Raw genomic sequence first — 22,538 nt, 5'->3', positions numbered from 1 at the left:
AGGTTTTTTCCTTCACCCGTGCACTGAATCTGTTGGATATAATTATACATTCATTCAAACCGAGATCAGGGCTGGAGAAAATGAGAGACACCAGAGGAACAAAGGTTTTTAAGTTTAACCATATTTATCAAATAGCAGTCAACAAAAATAAGACATTCTACATACATTCAATCAGAAAATAGTCTGAATCAGATGCTTGTTGCCATAAAATGCATTTAACAAACCTATTAATATCTCCAGAGCTACTTTTACATCTGCTTGTTGTGCATTTTGATCCTTTACATCTCTCCCATATCTGCCAACAGCAGCAGTTTTACACACAAAATCCTTAGATTTTAAGACTTTGGCAAAGGCAATCTGATACGATCATCAAATGCATTCAAGACACTTCAAATTCAAAATAAACTTAATTCCTTAGGATTTAATTATTAACTTTATTTGGAACATAACAAATGACTATATACAAATCTAGCAGTAGCAATAGATCCCTGCTAGCTGGTTGCCTTTTTCCTCTTGAATAGAAAAACAGCAGGTTTTGAATTTTTAAAACGGCAACAAGAAAAGAAAGCCTTAAAATAATAAAATGGGAATAAAACCTCTTAATGAGATGTTCCATTCATCATTAGGAACCTCTAAAAATCCACATTGATTGCTTTTCTTTGTGCCTTTCAGTGTCCAGAGCTCAAGCTTTAGAACATAAAATGGTCACTCATTTGTGACTTGCATGAGCAGGAAATGTAAACTCCAAAAAATAAAATCCTCCTTCACACTGAATTTACCGTTTTTGTCCCAAAAATAAACCTTCCCACGCCAACTGTTTCCATTTTCCTCTTTGTAGAGAAAGTTTTTCAGAAAAACTGCAGCGCTATGAGGCATTTCAAGAAGCAGAACCATCATAAGTTCAGGCCGTTCCTTTTTATTTGACAGCTCTCGACTTGATTTGGTTCAAATCTTCATGCAGCCGCCTGAGGTTCACCGGTTATCACCACCTCCAGCCTCCTCAAAGTTTCCTCCTCCTGGTGACAGGCTTTGAGAAAACGATGTCCGTGACGCGTTTGCGCCGAAGGTTCCTGGTGGTCGGAGCCGGCGCTTCGTCTGTGATCCTCCTCAGCGCTCGCGGCAGCGGCTCCGCCGGGCTGGGCAGAGGCGAGATCAGGTCCACCTCGGCGACGGGAACAGACTCCGAAACGGCTCCGGCTCTGAGGGTGAAGAGACACAAACAGTGAGCATAGAGGTTCATTAGTTTCAGCTCTGAAAAAGTAGAACAGTCAAACATTTAAGTCCACTACAAATCTGGTTTGAAGAGCAAGTCTTACTTTGCTGTTTTCCTGCTTGCTTTTCGGGTTTTAGATGTTTTCTCCACTTCGACGCGATCATCTTCTGAGGAAGCTTTATCCTAAAGGGTAAAAGGAAAACAGGAGTTGACTCTTTATCATCAAGGTAAAAATTTTGAAAAAGTATTTAGACCACTTTGACCCGTCTTTTAAATCATAAACTTTGATATATTTTAAGCGACAGACCAAAACAAAGGAGCACTTTGGTGTGACGTGGAAGGAGAATTCCTGGTGTTTCGTCCCCTTTTCTCCAATACCCTAAAATAAAATCCAGATCTCATCTGATTTAAACTGTATCTTGCATTAAATGCAGCTGGTCTGAGATTTGTTAGGGAAGAGCAAGTTTTTAATAAACCAAACACTTTGAAAAACCTGTTCCCCCCTCACCTCTGGTGACAGTGCACAAAAAAAAGTACTTCTGAAGAGGAGACTGCTCTTCACAAAATGTTTAGGAAAAAAAAAGGAGTGGCATCAAATTTTAGCAGCTGCAGAATGACTCGTTTGTATTTGGCCAAAGTCTAGGAGGCTTTTCTTCCGCTGGCGCTCGACTCACGTTTGTTTTGGTTGCATTCACCCAGAATGCCCTGATCTACAGTCTGTTTTTGGAGCTTGACATTCACATATGCATTTGAACAGCAGAGTTCACTTGAACTGGATCCAGACTTCGGTTTGTAGCCGGACAAGAGTTTACTTTTTTGGTCCGCATCAGAGTTTGATTGTGTATTCACGCCTCTTCAAAGGAACCAAATTTCTTAGACAAAACTTAGAGTCAATTAAGCAGATCAAAAGGTTTGGTGTTTATGCACCCAAAGACCACATTTATTGGTTTTTAGTTGCAAAAGAATTTGTTTTATGAATTGAAAACCATGCATCCTTTTTCCCATTTAATCATTATGAAACATGACTTCATTAATTTGAGATGAAAAGGGAGATAATTTTTCCAGAATCCTAAATATGTTCAGCAGTTAAACTGAATCTTCTACCTGAACAGAAGCATCTTTGACTCGACTCCTGCTGCGGGTGACCGGTGCCTCAGACTCCTCGCTTGGCGAAGAAGACTCTGCTTTATGAGCTGAAACACAGAAACAGTGCAAGGTTGAGACCTTCCTGGCTGGGCGGAGGAACATGAACCGGCTGGGATTTGGCTCACCTCTTGTTTGTCGCCGTCGGGAGGGCGAGTAGATGAACGAGTTTTCTCCTGGGTTGAACTGAGCTGCTGCAGGTTCAGGTGCCGGGTCGTCTGGGCCAGGAGGCGATGAAACCTGATCCACGGATGATTTGGTATTCCTCCTCCTGCTTCTCTCAGTCTTTACACCTGATTTCACAAGTTAACACATTTAAATATGACTTTATGTTGGTCTTATCGTAATAAAATTTGACAAAGTTGAATTTTATTTCAACTTTCACCATGTTTAAAATCCAGTAAAATTCACTTCAGGGTTTGTGTTGCACCAAATTCTGTATTTATTAGATTTCTTTTTACGTAATAAAGATGATTCTGTCATGGGGGTAAAAAAAAATCCCCCAAAAAACATATCAAATATATGAGAGCAAGTTCAATTTAAGACTTTTTATAATGAATTTAAGATGTCTTAAGCAAGCATTTAAAAATGTTCTAGATCAAACTCCGGTCCTGGAGGGCCTGAAACTTTTAGATGTGCCTCTACTGCACCACACCTGAATAGAATAATTATTAGCAAAGCCCTGGAGAACTTATCTACACAAGGAGGAGGTAAAAAAGCCATTTCATTCCAGTGTTTTGTACCTGAGGCACATCTAAAAACTGCAAGACAGTGGCCCTCGAGGCCTGGAGTTTAGGGTTAAAACCGCATTGATCGTACCTTCCCGTTTCTCTTCTTCATCCTTCAGTCTCTTGATGAGGGCGTCTGCAACAGGAGTTTCTGAGTCCACCTCTAACGGAGAGTCCAGGAGGGGCAGATCCTCCTCAGGATGGTCCCAGAGTCTGCTTCTCATTGGACGACGATTGTTGGTGGGATCAGAGTTTTTGTTCGGACCAGACTCCAGGGCACCTTTGCTTTCTCTCACTGAGCCACTTTCTTCTCTCCTCCTCCTGTTGCTCTGAGGAAGGGACACAGGAACCAGTTTTACCTATGGAGTTTAAACGTGAGATGAATGAAACCAACCGATAAAAATGAAAACAGGAGGATGACGGTTGAGCCCTTACTTGAGGATACACAGTTATAGTGATCTGGCTGGACTTTCGCGTTGTCCTCCCAGGATGGGAAAGTTGCTGCTTTTTCTCTTCTTTCTGTTCTCCTTCGTCTTCTTCAAACAAGACTGGCAGCATCTGTGGTCGAATCTTATTGCCGCTGCATTTTAGAGAGACAGGCTCCTCTTTGACCGTCACAGGGGTCAGCTCTTCCTCGTTGGTATTATTCGTCCTTCTGCTGGACCTCCTGGGGGTGCTGGCCTGAATCATCCTGAATTTGGAAGGAGGTGGAGTCTTGTTGCTGTTTCTGCGACCTCTTATTGTTTCCACCGCCTCCTCCTCTTGGCTGTCCTCTTTGATTTCTACATCTGCGGCCGCAGATTCTTCCTCGCTGCTGGTTCTTACTGCAGCAGCTCTCTGCGATCGTCTGCCTGGCGAAGCCCTCTTAGAGTTGAAGCCACGGAAATCTCATAATTCATGCTTTCTGGCTCCTCTGTAGGAATTACCGGCTGACTTTTGCGAGTACTTCTACGAGGTGTGTCGATTTGGAGCGGTTTGCCTCTCCTCGGAGTTCGAGCTGGCGAGGCAGGAACGTCGTTGCTAGTTTTCGTCAACTCTGCGTTTCCGTCGTGCTCTTGCTCGCTTGCTGCCTCTGGAGAGATAAAAGTCACGTTCCTTCCTCTTGTCATCATCCGGGATGGAGTAGAAGGAGCTTTCTTCCTCCGAGAGGCTGGCGTTTGTTTCGCAGTTTGACTTTCTGAGCCAACCATGTTCTCCAAAGGTTCTTCCGCAACGTTTTTATGCCTCAGTTGTCTCCAGGGTTTTTCCTCCGTTTCCTCCTCAGGTCCAACTTCAGTGTCTGATGATGTTGTGGGCTCGAGTTTCTTGTCTTCAATAGCAGCCTCCCTTTTTTCCATCTCTGTAGGAACAGACCCGTTCCCCTCAGGCAGCTGCACCTCCTCAGGAGGGGTTGGTTTTTCCTCCTCAACAGCTTCTGTTCTTTCAGCTGAGTCGGCGTCGTTCACAGCGGCTGCAGGTTCTTCTGGAACCGATACAGACGGAGCTTCTTGATCTTCAGATGATCTAACTTCTTCTACCTTTGGAGCTTCTATCTCTGCAGAGTCTTCTGTCTCCTGATTTTCTGCAGCAGATTCAGTCTGCAGATCAATTTGAGAATCTCCAAGCTCTTCTTCCTCAAGCCCACCGTCATCATTTTGATCCAGGTTTTCCGTCGCTGTGCTCTCTCTTTCTGGTGAAGCTTCTTCCCTGTTATCCATGTCCAAAGGAATGACGTCAGGTTTGTCAGACAGGTCTTCCCCCTCCATCTGCAGCAGCAGCTCAGGGAGCTCCGACGGGTGCAGATCATTCTCCACAGCCACTGCCGCCTCCTTGACTCCGTCCTCTTCCGTGTCCAGCATCAGCGTAAAGCCGGTGTGAATCTCCGGCTGCTGCTCTTCGGCCGCAGCGCCCGGCTGCAGCTCCGGAAGAGCGAGGTCGGCGCCGTCCACCAGGCCCTGCTGTCCCCCCATGAACTCGAAGGGAACCAGCAGAGTGGTGGAAGGTTTGAGCTCCAGGTATGACGACGACGATGATGATGCTGGCTCTGTGTTGCCGTCCAGCTCCATCCCTCCATCGTCTCCGCCGAGTCTCACCATCACAACCTCGCCTTCGCTGTCTTCCTCTACGATCTGAAAACACATTCAGGATAAAGCCTGTCAGTTCAGATTAAAATAATCTAAATGTAAAGTTGAATTTGACTTTAACATGAAGTCGCTACCTTCATCTCTGCCCCAGGTGCGATCAGAGAGAACTCAGCGGCTCGCTGCTCTGACAGATCCTGCAGGAAGTGGGCGTGTTCCTGCTGCATGAAGACCGAGCTGGGCTGAAGCAGCGGCAGCCTCCCGTTACCCTGAACCTCATCAATAATCTCCACCTCACTACCAGAATCTTCCACATCGTCTTCCTCCTCCTCCTCCTCTTCTTCAGCTTGATTTGACGACTCCTCTTCACCTTCATCCTCAGATGCAGGACTGGACAGTTCTTCGCTATCGTTCAAGCTCACTACAGCTAGGAGAGAAACACACGAGTGAAATGATCAAGTACACCAGAACAAGTGTGAACGTGAGAATGAATGTGATCTTCCTCACAGTGGGAGTCGCTGCTTGTTGGCTCTGAGGAAGTCACAGAAGCCGTGGATTCCTGCGCCGTGAACACTGACGGCTCTGCGGCTGCTGGATTCTCCTCCTCTTCCTCAGCCCCCAACGACTCGCTGCATGGGAGGACGGCAGCCATTTTTAAACAGATCAGAAGCATCTTTAGTATGTCTAAATATCAAACTTTGCAGGGTTTTGGAAACATTTCTAACTCACAAAGATTTTTTTATGTGAATCAAAACCAATTATTTGTTTTACTTTCTTTTGCAAATATCTTGAAATAAGAAAACTATCTGACAAGTAACTTTTCAGCAAGATTTAATTCCTTGATATTGATGAAAAAAGTACTAGTTCCCCTGACATTTTTTCACTTCTTACGACACATTTTCTCCTTGTTATAAGTGAAACAATCTGCCAATGGAAATAGTTATTTTTCATCAATATTAAGGAATTATTTACGGTACTTAAACTCCTAAAGCCTCTTAAAAAGTTACTTGCAAGTTAGTTTTTCCTTATTTCAAGTGTACCAAGATATTTGCATTAGAATTTCAGCTGACTGCAATGTACTTATTTTCTAAAACCATACATTTAAATTGAATAGATGTCAATAAATTACTACATCATTGAAAAGTTCATTTATTTTGGTAAATAAATCCACAGATACAACCTTCATAGTCATTACAAAGTTTCTCTAATTTATAAGTTTGTGGCTTACAGCTATTGAAAAGCAAGTAGTTTGTTTTTTTTTAACTAGAAAATTAGAATATTCTGCAGAAGATACAGAATTTAAAAAAGATTGTTATAGCTGCTGGCATTGATGGTTGTCCAGCAGGAGGATGAGCCTCAAGCTGGACGTTCACATGAATTAACAGAGTTAATTAATTTGTGTCAGAGTTTCAAGCTTCTCACACACAGGCGTATCCAGGACACTTTCCTGTATGAAGCTACTCCTGAGCCACAGACGGGAAAAGAAGCATCTCATCTGGTTTTGTTTCAGACTAAAGTGAGAATTTTTGAGATTCCTCTCTTTTTGAACAGTAACTGGTGTTTTAAGGGAAGAACACACCTGTTGAGGCTCGTCTGGCTCAGTGATGCGTTGTGTATCGCTGAGCGGCTGAGCGGAGAAGACAGCTCATCACCAAACAGGTGCTTCTGTACAAACTCGGTCAGATCTGAAGGGAAGCAACAATCAGTTCATTCCAGGTCAACGACCTGCCCTCAGTTTAAAGTGCTTCCATGTAAACATGCTCACCTGTGCTCTGCTCCAGGTCAACCCGTGGTTCGGGTTGCTCTGTGTTCGACTCGGCTGCCTCCCACTGAACATTTAGTTCTTCACCTTTGACCTCAGTTCTGACCTCAGAGTCTGAGCTCTCGCTCACCTGGTTACCGACTGCAGGGTGAAAGATGAAGAGAGAACTTGATGAAGAAGAGCAGCAAAACTTTTAGTTAGTTTTATTTTTCTAAAATAAGATCAACTTAATCAAAAGAATTTGGTTCAGGTGAGGGATGCAAGTTATTGATTAATGAGTTCATGTAAGGTTGATTTATCTTATTTGACTAATGATTAATTGATAAGCTGGGATTTTATTTATGTTTGGAGTAAATAAACAAACTGCTCTAATAAAAAAATAAAAAAAAAGAACTTACCTTCATGGTGAGTAGACTGCTCCTCTTCATCAGGACTTGCAACATCTTCCTCTTTGCTCATTGAGACAGTATTGAGATCGTCTTCCTCTTTAGATTCAGCTCCTGGCTCCTCATGCTCCCTCAGAGCTTGACCCCTCCCACTGACCTCCTCACAGGGGTCTCCTTCCCTCAGAGACTCCTCTGCTGTCACGTCAGTTTTTGAAGGGAGGTCAAGGTTTTCCTCTGTGGTCAGATCAGGTGTTTGTTCGGTTTCTTTGTCACTCACAGATCTAATGTTCAGAGTCACCACATCATCATCATCCTCTTCCTCTCCAGGTATGTGTCCCTGGGCTCCCTGTGGGTCTTCTGAAAGTGGAGCATCGTGATACTCCAGAGTTGTGTCTGTTGACTGGACAGATATCAGGCTGGTGTCAAAGTTCACACTGATATTTATCTGACTGGAAGCTGATGGATTTCCTTCTTCCTGGGTGGAAGACGGCTCGCTCTCAGAGCGTTTAAGCTGCGGTGAGGGAACGCCGCCTTCTGGAGGACGAAACTTTACACGAGGATGCTGTCCTTCCTCCTCTTCCTCCTCAGGACGTCGTGAAGACCAGGTCTTGCGTGTCGCTTTGGAGCCTCTGCTTATCTGGTTGATCTCACTGTCTGCTGCCATCTACAGAGAAGCACAAACACAACTTGCAGAAAATATACAAACTAAACAAGAGACGCCGACCCACAATATCATCGTGTTTTTACCCCGTTAGTCCACCGGATCCCCTTCTCCGTTTCAGGGGTCTCTCCCTCTTCTATGAAGGTGATGCGGCTCTCTTTGACGCGTAGCGGAGGGGTGATGGAGCGCCCTGGAGAGGCAGACGGAGTAGCAACAGGCGTAGGTCTCAGGTTGCTACGCAGAATGGACTGCGGTGTGAACGCCGAAAAGACCGGGCCAGAAGCAGCAAGGGCCCGAGCTCGCTGGCAGAGAGGAGAGCAAAAGGTTAAAACATTCACCAGTCAAGTTTATTTGTATAGCACCTTTCAGCAACAAGGGAGTTCAAAGTGCTTCATGTCATTAAACATACTTTTTGTATGTGTTTTTACATACAAAAAGGCTCAAAGAAAAGGGCTGGAGAATGTGCGAATGTCTTTAATCCGATTGATCGTCAGAATAATCAATAACTCAATCACTAGCTGCTGCCTCAATGCCTGGCCATGTTTCACACAACCGTATAAAAATGTTCTTTTTTTTTGTTGAGATATTTGGGGAGCGATTCCAAAACAACAACCATCATCTAAAAAATCATCATCACTCAGTTGTTCTTTTAGACGTAAAAAAAAAAAAAAAAAGTAAAGTGTCGTCCAACGTGATGGACTCACCTTGACGACCTGCGGCGTCTGCAGGAGACTGAACTCAGGCGCTTTTCTGCAGCTCTTTGGAGAAACCCAGGAGGTTGGCGGTCCGTGGGGACTGAGGAGAGGCTGAGGAGTCTGATAGGACGGGTGGACCACCAGATCCATCAGCCTGAGACACATTAAAGACGATTAAAAACAAAATCTACTTTCATTAAGATGTGCTTCTGTGCATGCGCACATGTTTGTGCCTTTAGCTATAAACCTGGTTAAAAACAAACAGGACTAATATCTTGTCACTTTTAATGGAGACATACTTCATGCATTTTGGAAGCAGTTTATTGAGAAAAATGATCCTTAACGGGTCAGCTCCTTGTCATCCTGAGAGTACCTTGACTTTCGTTTGGATGTCATGGTGATGGGCGTTCCTAGGAAGGGATCAGTAAAACCGAGCGATGATGACCTCGGACTGCAGCTCTGAGCATCCGCTGCTTTCGGTCTGGTGACAACAATGAAAGGGTTACATTACTATTAAAAATATTTAAATACCGCAGAAGACAATTGAAGCATTAATCTCACGTCTTGGCTGGTGAGGACTGGGGAGTCGCTTCTTTTCCGAGCCAAACCTCCTCAATCTTGGTGAGGACGCTGCTGATGAATCCAGCTCTGGACATCAGCTTCTCGTTGGCAGAGCGCTTGGTGATGGCAGACAGCGGCTGTGGCCGAGAGACTACAGTGGAGCAAAAACATGAAATTAAAATAGGATTTTAACCCTCCTGAACAACGACGCAGACAAATTTGCAGGGCCGTAATTCCTCCACATTTTGCGCCATCTGAAAATTTCCCACGGTGTCTGAAAGGGAAGTCGTTGCGCTTTCCTGCCAATACCAGGTTATTACGGTAATTTTACTCCCAGGGTTTCAGGAGTAAAATTTATCTGAAGGGCGCTCTTTTAATAAACGGTTAATTGCGAAAATAACTTTCTATAAATTGGATAAATGATCAAAAAATATTTACTAAAGAATTTTGTAGAATTAAAATAAGCATAAATATACCGGCAGAGAGTTTAAATTTAGGACTCAAAGGGTTAAGTAAAACTATTTGCACAAGATTACATACTGTCACAACTTATACATACTCAAAATAAAAAAAATAAAAATGTCCGCAGTAGATGTAAAACCCTCTTCCACATTTCAGAGCAGGTACCTTCTTTGTGAACAGTGGATGGATGTTGATAAGGTTTGGATCGCTCCATCGCCAGTTTTCTCTGCACTCTGGGCAGAACTTTGCCGTACTGGTCCAGTATAGAGTTCCTGGTGTTGGATCGCTCTTTGACCTTTGGGTCTCGCTCATTCTGCAAAGAAAGTGAAAGCTATGCATCAATGTAAAGGTTTCATGTGATCTGATTATAGATGTTACTGCTCATAATAACATTAATATAATGTTAATGGTGAGAATCTGTTCTTCTGCACATACCACCAAGTTCATTTTGAGGGTTTGGTTGAGCTGCAGAGCAGGAATGTAGTTGGCCTGCTGCAGGTAGTGAACCATCAGCAGCTCTCTGTTTTGAAGGCCGCCTGTGCCTTGAAGAAACTTTTCCAAACAATCCTGAATCAACAGAGACGGTCAGAGATTAAAACTGAGTCTATGCACATGTAAAAAGTGTTATGCACTTTTTACATGTGTCTAACACTTTTTACGTGTTATACAAATACAATCAATCAATTGTGAATTGTATTTGTATTACACATTTCAGTAACAAGGCATTTCAAAAAGCTTTACATCATAAAAACAAAAATACAAAGTCATAGAACAAACAGTCAACAACATTACATTTTGCTGTCATTACACATCAGATTATTGATTAATATTTCATTGATTATTTTCAAAAGAAACTTTATACAGCTGGTTTTTAGTCAAGATTTAAACAAACTGTCACAAAATCTCCAATTTCAAACTAATTCTGTCCTTAAGCCTGCTGCAATAAATAATTAATTTCATGATACATTATAATGAGCATTTTTACTCTGATGATTAATATTTTTGAAATGCAGTTTTGTTTACAGGGACATTATCATCTAGTTTTTGTGGTTTCTGTTGTGTTTCTCTGGCCTTCTGCCATTTTATTCATTGTATTTGGTTGTTGTATTATTTGGGATTTTTAAAATCTCTTCCAGTTCCAGTGTGAAGGGACTGGAACTTGAAAATTAAAGTTGTTTTTGACTATGCCATTATCAAAATATTACTTGAAAATGTTCTCAAAAAACTACATTATCTTTTATCTGAATAATTACCGGAGCAATTTATCGTCTGGCTAAATGTGTCGTCATGACGGGCCCGACTCTCTGTTTACCTGTTCGCTGAGGCCCAGAGGCAGCTTGAGCAGCTCCTTCATGAGGCCCAGTTCCTGGCAGCTCTCATACAGGAAGCCCAGCAGCTCAGCAATGTTCAAGCGGTTTGAGTGCTGCCGAAGTAAACACCACGCCTCGATGAGACACCTGGAACCAGAGGACACTGGCTTGTTGACGCGGGTAAAATGAAACAACACCAGTAGAACAGAAACGTAACGGACCTGTTGTGTAGCAGCACGGAAAGAGAGAGTTTGGCCTGAGCCGTGGAGGTAATCGGAGGCTTTGTAACATGGAAGTAGCGCAGCGCCACAGACTGCTGGCCCTGACACATCAGCGCCTGCAGAACCCGCTCATGCTGCCACTCGAAGTGAAAATGAGAAGCAGCTGGGTGTAGAAGCAGATCAAATGAACTCTGAGGACAAAAAAGAAAATTATAAATGCTAAAAATACTAACACAGGAGGATCTACAAGCAATCATCAGAGGAAGATGAGAGACATTAAAGCAACGTGGGATTTCCACATTTTGATCAATCAGAAATATCAAATTTAGCATAAACAGCTGTTAGATAAAAATGAAGAGCCCACACACAGCACTGAGCCCCTCTGAAAAACAAATATTGATTTCTGAACTCTTCCTGAGTTAAAACATTAGTATTTTTGTTTCTAAATGAAGATGAATTTGTTTTCTTTGTATTATTTTCTGGTCTGAAAGCTCTGCATCTTTTTCGTTATTTTTCTGCAAATAAATATTCCTAGTTTTTGCTTGGAATTTAAGAGACATGTTGTTCTGTTAATCTGATAGATTAACAGATCAATGTTCACTTCACTCAAACATAAACCAGAAAGAGTAAAATCAGAGAACTGACAACTGTGCAGTGGTCTCTTAATTTTTTCTGGTGCTGTATGCAAAGTTTCACTTTTTCTATTAAACTACAAAAACAAATGAACCTTTCAATAATGTTCTTATTTATTAACGTGCATCTTTATGCCTCATTGAGGACGAAGTTAATCTTAATAAAAAGCTGCATCTATCACTTCATACTTTTTTCTCATAAAGAAAGTCCATCTGCAGCTACATGATGAACCTCAGATGTTTTATCACATTTTACCTGATGGTCATTATGATCCAGCAGCCAGAGTCCCTGTACCAGTTTCACCAGTCCGATGGGGATGGAAAAAGCTGTGGGAAAAGATTCCACTGACGTTCCATCCTTATTGGGGAAAGAGTACATGACATCCAACAACAGGTAAATCACCTGAAGCACAGGTTAAGGATGTAATCGAGCTAATCAGTTCTTAAACGTTTTTAAAAAAAACGCCAACTCAGGCTAAAGAAAGAACTGCTGACGCTGCAGCTAGCCGCCATTTCCAGAGGATACAATGGCGTGCTTGGTAGTTTCTTTGATGTTGTCCAGAAGGTAGATGTCTAGCAGGGCCTGTGGATCATAAACATAAATTACTTTCCTTTACAGAATGCGTTTCTGCATCAGCACATGAGATGAAAAACATCAGAAACAGAAAAGCAGAAACCAGTCAAATCTCTTACATGCAGCGTAGGTGGGGGGTACTGTCCTGTCCCGCCCTCGTCCCTCCGCCACAGATTGGTCAGACGTTCACCACACTGTCCAACCAAACCATCGATCATAAGGCAATCAGCACACCATTTACTCCTGAAAGAGAGGGCGCCGAGTTACTTCCTCAAAAACATTTACAGTGACATATTTTAATATGAAAGATTCTGATTAGAATATAGAAATTATTTGTCGGATTCGTTTAGTGAGCACTCACTTGGCCAATCTGGTCAACTCCTCCCTGCGTATGGTGTAATAGTTACTGATGACTGAGTGAGTGAAGAAAGGCCTGGGAATCTGGAGAGCATCTTCATCTGGTGGCAGATCAAATAGGGGGCAAATATGAGTGAATTCAGGACAAAAAGAAATATTTATTTGGAGTTGTGTTCTCCAGTTTTCTAATACAATTCCTGTTCTTTGAAATAACTAATTTGTTCACTAATTTAAACAGAAATATTTAGACATGATATGATTTTTTTTTAGTAACTTTCTAAAAGACAAGCATCTGGTTACCTGATCCCTCGGGGAGTAAGCCGGTGCGGCAGAACCAGAGTACCACTTGAGCGTATTTGGAAATTAAACTGGACACCATGTTCTTGTTCATCAGACCTGCCAAACCTGAAAACAAGACACCCAAAGCTGATAAATAAGCTCTTAAAGCATTAAGGAAACATGATGTTGTTCTTTTCAAGGTTAAAATAATATAATGGAGATCAACCTGCTTCTTCCTCATGACTTTTTTTTTTTTTTTTTTTGGTACCATAACGTCATTAATATTCTACCTGAACACGCCGACAAGTCCAGAATACCAGGAATAAATTGTTTTCTTCAATTGTTACACAGTGAATTACAAGAAACTGTAATAAACAGATCACTCACAACCTTGCTAAAGTTTTACATGATTTCACAAAAAAGGCCTCAGTGATGACTTTACTGATATCTTGGGCTAATGGAAACCTTTCAGACCGGTGTCTGTGTGTGAAGCACCTTGGTGTGTGAGTTCCTGAGCTTCGCTGAGCAGGCAGTGGAAGATGGCGCTGAGGTTGCTAAGCAGCCTCTGGGTGTGCTGCAGCAGCTGCAGCGTCTGCGGGTCGGTGAAGTTGGACGAGCTGTCGAACAACGGAGCGCCTGGAGACCAAACAGAAATATGGATGAACGGAAAATTTGGATTTTACGTTGTGCTGACATCAGTTAGGTTGTTCCATTTTTGTATGACAATGAAAAGTGCAGTTTGTGAGTTTTTCTATCGTTACATGGTACTGCAGAGGTCTGCGGTACTGGCCTCCCAACAACAGGCTATGCAAATATTCCTGACCGAGTCTTTTGAAATAAAATAAAGTGCAGAACAGAAGGAAGATGTTTCTAGAGATGTTCTCTAGCAAAAAATAAACAAATAGGATAAAAATTTGGTTGAACTTTGAGTCGACAATTAAAAGTTTTGTTTGAGCTAAAGATTTCTCCATATATATACACACAGATGCCGTCCAGCTCTTCTTTGGTCTGGACTACTTTGTTCCAAGCCCAGTCCAGGATGTAGCGCAGGTTCAGGGCGGATCCTGGTTGTTCTGGTCAGGAGAAGAAATCAGAAGTTCACACCAGATTGACCACATCAAGTCAGAAGAAACACACAGCAGTAAGAATGAATCATTTATTATCAATCTTTGATTACAAGTTTAACCATCTTCACCTGGTAATTTTAAGAAAAATTATCAAGGAATTCTAAAAGGGCAAAAAAGCAGGTTACCATGCTGCTCCTTACCTTCAGCAGTCCACTGCTTAATACAACCAGTAATTAACCCCAAGGAACTGGTTTCAACTGCTGTTGACAAGATGGCATCAAGCTGCTCCTCCTGCAAACCAACAGGAAGTTCAGAGGAGACATCACCAATGTTTTCAGCAGACATTAGATTTTGTTTTTTCCATTATTTTTCTTATGATTGATGCTGAATTTTCTGGCACTAAAACTGCAAATTGAAGCAGTTTAAAAATGTCTTAACCTCATCTAAGCATCTAAATCACATGTCTCAAATTTGAGGCCCATGGGCCGAATCTGGCCCATTGTAGCTTTTTATGTGGCCATATGGACTCCAAATTACATCAGTAAGTCCTTCCAGTTTTCTACAAATCTACAAAATTTAAACAAAACCAACAGATTCTCCAATTTTTTCTGATTTTACCAACAACAGAAAACTATCTCTCATTTTTACTGATAAAACTTTATGAATTTTTAAAATATGTTGATATATCAGCATAAAAAGTCCCAAGAAAGTAAAGTTTGAGCATAAAATGTTTAACAATGCAGTTTACTATCATAAAAAGAACCTGAGAGAGGCTGGTTGCCGCAGCGTCTGCCGCGCGAGACGAGAGGAGGCCGGACATGAGGCAGTGGGAGTAGCTGATGGAGATGATGTCACTGGAACAAGGTGCAGCTTTCTTCAAAAAACTTAAAGTCTGGATTTAATGACAAACAGAAAAGTACTTGTAAGTTTAACTCCAAATTTAAATAATCGATACAAATGGAAAAATCTACCAATTCTGAACTCAAAGGTTATTCACCACAAACTTGCCTCTTTTTGATGCCCAGGGCAGGTTAAGTGCACAATTCCAGAGTTAAGTAAGCATGTAGCATCTGGAACAGGAAAAAAACAGTCTTTTTAAAATCTTATAAAAGTAACTTCTTACAGATTTAAAATGAATATCAAGGTTAAATCTGTAGTAAACCTAAACCTACCGAAGTTGTATGTGGTTGGGTTGAAGTACTGCTCTGGAGGGGGGCAGGTGAAGGGCAGTCCCCGGCTCAGGCTGCGCTCGTGTACAACCACATCCAGGAAGGATTGGGTCGACACCATCTGCACCACAGAGTCCAGGGACCAAACGGCCAGGTAGGGGCAATTCTGGAGAGACTCCCCGGTTCTGTAAAGAGACCAATCACACAAATGCCGCTCTTGAAAAACATTTCCAGTTCTAGAAGGACACCAGTCACATAATCAAGTGTGATTTATATCATTAAGCTGCAAATTTTAACTGCATTTAATTATATTATCCAATTTATTGATGCTTTGAGTGAACAAACTGTTGAAAAAAAAATAAAAATAGTAAACTAAATTCCGACATTGGGAATTTACATTTCGTAACAATAAATCAAAATCATCAGAAGAAGAAATTTACCACAATAAATCAGAAATATGATAAATGCCCTGCCTGAATCAGGGCATTTATCAGGATTCTTTTGGACCTTAAAATCCAAAGTGACCTGGATAAACATGAACTTCATTTAAATTACTAATTTGAATTGAATGATGGGACGTCTCCACTGTACCTCAGAGAGTCAGGCATCTGTGCATGGTACCAGCGATTGATGTCAAAGACCCCTATATACATAGAGGGACTTCCTTGACCATAAGCCTTGACTTGCCAGCAGAAGATGGACAAACTGGTGTCGGGGGATGCAACTGGAAAAAACAAGAACGGAAAAATTGTGAGAGATAAAGGAGGTGGTGAATTAAACGAGTCAAACGGACCAAGGGCTGTAATCTAAACTGCACAACCTGTTCTCAGATAAATACAATAAAAAAAAGTCAGGGTTAAGAGCTACAAACGAGGAGGACTGCTAACCTTCATTCACACTGTCGTCCCTGTCTGGATGGGCTCTGAACTTCTCGATGGTCTGGCAGCTCAGCAGTCGTGTGCTTGTGGCCTGAGCCCTGAGAGAAAACGACGTGCCGCTTAAATCCTGACTGTATCGCTCCTCGCAATATTCCAGACCCTGTGAGAGAACAACACGCTGCGTTTCTCAGCACTGAAATGCACTTTTCAGAGTGTATATTAGTAAATACTGAGGGAATAAACGCCAAACCTCATAGAGGATCTTCCCAGAAGCCAGACATTTTCTTTCGCTGAAGGCCAGCTGGAGAAGGTGGAGGCTGACCAGATCTTCCTCGCTGTGTGGGAGGAAAAGAAAAACAGTCGAAAAGAGAGCGAGGTAGGACTGAGGGGGGACTAGTCATGCTCGCTTCGACTGAAACTAGAAATGTTAACAGCACAGAATCCTGATTAAATGTGATCCTTACACATCCTGAGAAGACTGGACAGCCCAGAGGTAGCAGCAGTTCCTGGGGTCGTTCTCCGGCTCCTGGAAGGTGAAGGCATGAACAGGCACTCTGCCCCCCTCCAACTGTGAGTGGTACCTAAAATAATACATTATTACAGCTTTGTTTACAAATAGGAGCATATAAAAAACAAGCAAATCATCACAAAGTTTTATGTTCCAGTCCGTTTGTTGCAGATAAATGATAGGTTTTGAGCTATTCTTGTTACAATCCACAGAAAATACATCTTCTAACATTATGTAATGTGTAAATGTACAGTGAACGAGTGAATGAAGGTTTCTTAAGGAGGTCCTGCTCAACAAGAAGACCCAAACTACATGGAGGTAGATGGGTTGATAAACCTGGTACACATGAGTCTGCAGCTTTTTGAAAGAAGAAATAAAATAATTTGCATAAAGCACAAAAAACTGAATTCAATCCATTGTAAAATATTCTAGTTGATCATTAAAGATCATTAAAATGGGTGGCTAGATTGAGTGAGTTTGATAAAAAAAACAACAAAAAAAAAGCAAAGAGGCAACAGAGACGAGACTTGAGTGGGTTTAGCGGCTCTCCTGATTCACTTCCTGACACATAAACAGAGGGTGGAGCTGCTTTAGTGAGAATTACTCACAGCAAAGGTATGCAACATAATCCAAAGATTAGCAACATAATTTTTTTGGGGGGAAGGAACAGCTTTTTCTGAAAATTTATCAATAAACATAAACACTCACTCCTTCTTCAACGTCTTCATGTTCCACAGCTGCAGGAGTCCATCAGAAAATCCCACTGCCAGCTGGTTGGTTCTGGAGACGTACTGCAGGGCCGTGACGCCAACGCCGCTGGGCGGGTTCAGCTGCAGGCAGAGATGTCTGCCCTGGCGGGAGCTGACCTCTCTGAGCCGCGGGATGTCTGCAGGAGATTTGGTCACCACCTGCAGGTCTGCAAACAGACAAATACATTCACACAAAAAAAAAAAATGGTATAGTTGTCGTAGAATATTTTTGAATCCACTGAATTTTCTCTGTAGAGAAATAACTAAACTTAGCTGCTGGTTTAATCATATCCAGAGATTTGATCAATTTATTTTCTGCGGGCCTAAAGTATTGAACAAGTTTTCTTCTAAGATCAAACTCTTTGATTTAACCAATTTGTTTACTTTGTATGTGCTACGGAGCTAAAACTGTAGATATTTTACAGCTGATCAGAAATTCAAATCATTTACCAACTACACAAAAAACAAAACCAAGCAGAAAAAACAAACAAACATTGTCCACAGCCTCTTCTCACCTGAGGCCTCCAGTTCACTCTGGCTGCAGGACAGATCATCAAGACAGAGGTCCACCAGCAGAACATGACCCAGATCCGTTACCACAGCAGCAATTCCAAAGAACCAGCGTAAACTCTGGTGGAGTTGCTGCGTGGAAGTGCTGGCTCCACCATAACTCACTAAAGGTTCAATAGCTGTAATCTGAATGGAAGGAGAAGAAAAACACATGACAGTTAGATACTTTATGCTAAATGATTCATTTTGTAAATCAAGTTTTATAAAGATAGACTCAACAACAGCAATGTTAGATCTAATGTCTAAGAACCAGAACTCCACAGTTTTCATGGCAGCATTTTATGTCAATTTAAAAGGGTCAGCAGGAAACTCACCCTGCCTGGTATAACCACGGCTTTCACCACCCTGGACAGTCCCAGGTCATACAGACACAGCACGCTGCCTTCAGTTTCCTCCAAGCCAACCAGCAGTCCAGACCTGGAAACGTAACGAGAAAAGCATCTGTTATTATCTGCACATAAAAATATGTAGGCAGTCATGCAATATAGAAAATAAAAAAAGCATTAGAGCGCAGTTTTCTGGCCAATCACCAATAATCTTTAAAATGGATCCACATTGACCTCTTTTATACATGGCTGCTGAACGATGTGCAATTAAATAGACTGATACCAGTCTATTGATCACCAATCACAGACATAAAAAGCAGGGAAGCTGAACCCGAGTCCTGACCGTTTGAGCCAGCTGAAATCCCTGGCGGCCAGAACAATGGGTGGGTGTTCTCCTCCGCCGCCACTGAAGCAGTACGCAGACAGCCGCTCGCCTGTCACGGCATGGACAACCTCCAGGTTGGATCCACTGGCCAGCCAGGCCAACCCGCTACGGCCTAAAGAAATAAAGTCTCAGTTATAATAAAAGACAAAAGTAACTGCAGCAAACTGCAGGAATTGAGACCAGATTCCTATAAGGTGCTGACTTTTTTTGTTTAAGTGTCCTATAAGGTAAGATAGCCTTGTTTATACATCACATTTTCAGCAACAAGTGTTTTACAGGAATGAAAAGGAAGTACAGACAAAATAACAAACCAAAGGAAAGAGCAAAAGGGGGAAAACAATCTAATGTTGATCTAAAGTATGTAAACTAGGAGCTCCTGTTCAGGGTTGCTAGATAAGCATTAGTATCCTCTGGTCTAATTCCTGAAGAATTGGAGTCTAAAACGTAGTTGCTTAGGTAGTTTTTCTGGGTTCTAAGTTTGTTCTAATTTATAAGAGTAACTAAATAAAAGGATTTGGACTTGATACATTTTCTCACTGTGGTTCTAAAACAGGATTTCCCTCAGTGTATTATAAGCCCAGCAGGTCACACTTTACTTGTGCCTCAGCAGGCTGCACATTGTTGCTTTATTAGGGTTTTTTAATAATTGCATTTTATTAAGACTTTATAGTTGGTGTTTAGGTATTAGTCTTCCAAAAATGCATAACAATCAAATGATATTTTGAAATTTTCTGTCAACCTGAGCACCAGGTTTCGCATGTTTTCTTTGGGAAACCCTGTGAAATATTATATGACTGGTCTAATTTCACATAAAAAGGTTTACAAAATGTCCTACGTTTTAACAACATTCATTTGCAGAGAAACAAATATTATAAATCAATAGTAATAAATAAATGCTTACCGACAGTGAACCTGCCATGAAGGACACTGTCCAAGCTGATCTCGTCCTCACCCAGAGCGTCTACAGTCACTCCAGAGAAGGGCAGCAGGCTGCTGGTGACTTGGGCAGTCAGGTCATGCATCGTTCACTGTGTCAACAAAAACAGAGGACACCCATCATAATTCTGGCATATTTAACATAAACTGCCTAAACACACAACCCAGACACACATTTAGAAATCATTCTATAAACCAAGAGGACTCAAATGTCAACTTGGCAGATTTTTAGCTCAAATGAGAGCTTTGTTTCAAAGCACAGCTGCTGACAACTGGGTCTGAAACTGAGCGTGGGTCCAAATCAACAACACTGCTGCACATCTGTTAGCTCATGTACAACCTGACAGCTAGCTCCGATAAGCTGCTAGAGGAAAGAACAGCTAGGATACAATGAGGGAATGGCAGGATCAGGCTTCTTTCCTTTTAATGCTTTTAGGTAAACTCCTTACAGTAAAACTCAGAAGTATTTGGCATTTCTCTAATCTATTTTAAAAAAAGAAACCACAGATTTTTCTTAAAGATTTCCTCACTGCTGGCAAACAAAAATATAACAATTTAGACCTGGCCTTTCAACGATGGTCCAGCTGTGGTATGGCAACATTTTTGCTAAAATATAGTGAAGTTTTTGCTGTTTTTTTTTTTAGGTCTGTTGAAGTGTTTTCGAGACCCCCCAAACGAAACAAATGAGTGACAGGCTTTGTGTGACAAGCTGCTAGGGACACAATGTCTGAAAGAAGCAGATAAACTCTACAAATCCGTCTGTTATGTGCACAGATCAAACCAATCCCTTTGTAATAATGCTTTAAAACTATCAGTGCAAGTAGCTTAAAACAAAAACTTCAACAAATAATAAAATCATATAAATACAGAAGATTTTTAAAGAAAACAAATTAAACATTTCTGGTTTTCTTTGCAGTTTGACCTGCTCATTCCAACTCTGACAGATTCTATTTTTTTCTTCAAGAGGCCAAAACAAAAATGTACTGCAGGTTCTTTGATAACAGTAGTTTGAATTCAACAGAAAATGCATAAATGTATCCTGTTGGTTTTTAGCTTGTAATGGAATATATATTAACTGGGGGGAATCAGTATGTAATCTGTCAATTACAGATCAGAGAAAAATAATAGCTGATTCTGCCTTTTAGTCCTCTAATGGAGCAGCCCTGAACAACAAAAACTCATGTGTCTTTGCTTATTGGCTGTTGTTCACCTTATTGGCTTTCTTCCATTTTCTTAAGTTATTATAATTTCAATGCCATGTTTGCAGGATTGCATTGGACAGATGCACCAGCCCAAGTGCTGAACTGCCTGTGCTGCATTTCACACAACACTGCCCTCTGTGACCGCTGGGGAAAAAACAACACGGCCGATTCAAGTGAACTCCCGCGCAACCATCCAGCTGGCACCGAGAAGACGCCACATGTGGACAGACAACCAGAACAATCAACATTGTTTAAATTTGAATAGGGGACCACACATTACAGATGGACCAAAAACAAAGAGTTTAAAAAAAGGCAAGAGTAGACTGGCACAAAAAGTGAAACAACAACTATTATAATTCGAGATGTTATTGTGGCGCATCTTTTTATGGCATTTAATACAAAACACACGCTATAAGTCAGACACACGAACAAAAATTTAAGCGACAAATAGTGAGGAAATAGTAAAATATTATCACCAAAGCAACGATTAGCCTCAGACTTACCGACGTTGGGCCAACTTCACCAACAGCAGCTAAACAAGCAAGTTACCCTTTCAGACGAGCAAACATAAACTTGCATTATTCTCTTAAACGTAAACTACAATAAGGTGTGAGATAAGTCATTATTTTGAAGACCTAGATAGGGATTAAAGAGTGTCGGTTTTCCTTCAGTTGCATTAGCAAGCCGTTAGCATGCAAGGTCACCCAAGATTAGTTCATTTAGCTTCACCGAGATAACGCAACGCTGCATAACAGTATGCGGAAGTTTGGTAATCCTATTATTTTGTGATAACCAGCAACATTGATGCTAGAAAAAACGAACAACACTGACAAGGTGTAGTGGTTGCCCCTTCCACAGAAAGTCGGAATAGTTGAAAATACTCACTTGGGCTACGTTGCTACTTTTGCTAACGCTGCTAAATTGGAAGCCGAAAGTCCACCTCGTAATTACTGCGGGGTTTGTAGTTTAGTCAGAAATATCTTAGGAGAGGTAACGTCTGAGGATTCCTTACCATTAGCAGCAACTCAACACCTTAAGCTAAACCCATTAGCTCTGGTGCTCATGCCAAGACAGTTCAAATGTAACGTCAGGCTAAGCACCGATAGCTTGTAGCTCCTGGCAACACCGTGAATAAAACAGTCTCAGTAAGGCGCAAAAAGCTCCCAGTGCAACTCGTTTCTCTGGGTTTAGCCAGCATAAGGTCCATGGTTGTGTTACGTCTGAACTAGCTAAGCTGAAAAACGTGATGCACTGCTATCATCGTTACACTACCTGTCCAAGGATGATGAAGGCTTCGGAGCCACTATTGCTTTGTTTTCCCTCAAGAATCTCTCCTTCCTCTGTCATAATCCGTTTGTTCTCGAAATTCACCAGTTCCAAGAACCCTAAGTGAGTTTTAAAAAAAATAAAGGAACGAAAAGGCTCAGTGGACTTCAGGCTTTCACAACACGAAGCGCCATTTCCAGTCGGAAAGTACGCCGTGCAGCTCTTGTTTGTCGTCCTCGTTTCTGGGAGACGAGGCGCGGCAAACCCAGACGTTCGCCCCCTTCTGTTTGGGCGGAAGATTCTCTTCTTCCTCAGATTTTACGGCGGTTGCCAATCAACTTAAAGTAGCATTACCGCCATCTAGTGGCCCGAAGTATTACTCAGACTGTGAGCTTCACTTCTAAAACTCTGCGTATATAAAAAAAAACGCCCATAATA

The 22,538-nt window shown here is 41.8% G+C and overlaps 1 protein-coding gene across 1 annotated transcript; it reads right to left on the bottom strand.

Moving 5' to 3' along the window:
• Window positions 1-896: 896 nt before the first annotated feature.
• On the bottom strand, window positions 897-22,370 carry ahctf1 (AT hook containing transcription factor 1). The gene is given in 42 exon segments (XM_055036513.1): window positions 897-1,199; window positions 1,317-1,396; window positions 1,521-1,592; window positions 2,318-2,406; window positions 2,485-2,649; window positions 3,176-3,443; window positions 3,520-3,904; window positions 3,907-5,192; window positions 5,282-5,571; window positions 5,652-5,773; window positions 6,724-6,829; window positions 6,910-7,047; window positions 7,305-7,956; window positions 8,040-8,255; window positions 8,658-8,802; window positions 9,022-9,129; window positions 9,210-9,360; window positions 9,837-9,984; window positions 10,107-10,238; window positions 10,984-11,128; window positions 11,203-11,393; window positions 12,091-12,237; window positions 12,361-12,417; window positions 12,528-12,651; window positions 12,770-12,866; window positions 13,066-13,170; window positions 13,540-13,680; window positions 14,028-14,117; window positions 14,312-14,402; window positions 14,875-15,003; window positions 15,120-15,181; window positions 15,284-15,465; window positions 15,872-16,004; window positions 16,168-16,318; window positions 16,409-16,493; window positions 16,623-16,739; window positions 17,375-17,582; window positions 17,931-18,111; window positions 18,300-18,402; window positions 18,655-18,808; window positions 19,598-19,724; window positions 22,107-22,370. Coding segments are annotated over 41 exon segments (7,566 nt in total). The 5' UTR covers window positions 19,719-19,724; window positions 22,107-22,370; the 3' UTR covers window positions 897-1,000.
• Window positions 22,371-22,538: the final 168 nt, after the last annotated feature.

This window comes from Poeciliopsis prolifica, unplaced genomic scaffold (genome assembly GCF_027474105.1).
Source record: "Poeciliopsis prolifica strain line A6 unplaced genomic scaffold, Auburn_PproV2 SCAFFOLD011, whole genome shotgun sequence".
Lineage (NCBI taxonomy): Eukaryota > Metazoa > Chordata > Actinopteri > Cyprinodontiformes > Poeciliidae > Poeciliopsis > Poeciliopsis prolifica.
Note: the sequence above shows the minus strand (reverse complement) of the source record. Positions and strands in the feature narration are given on the sequence as shown.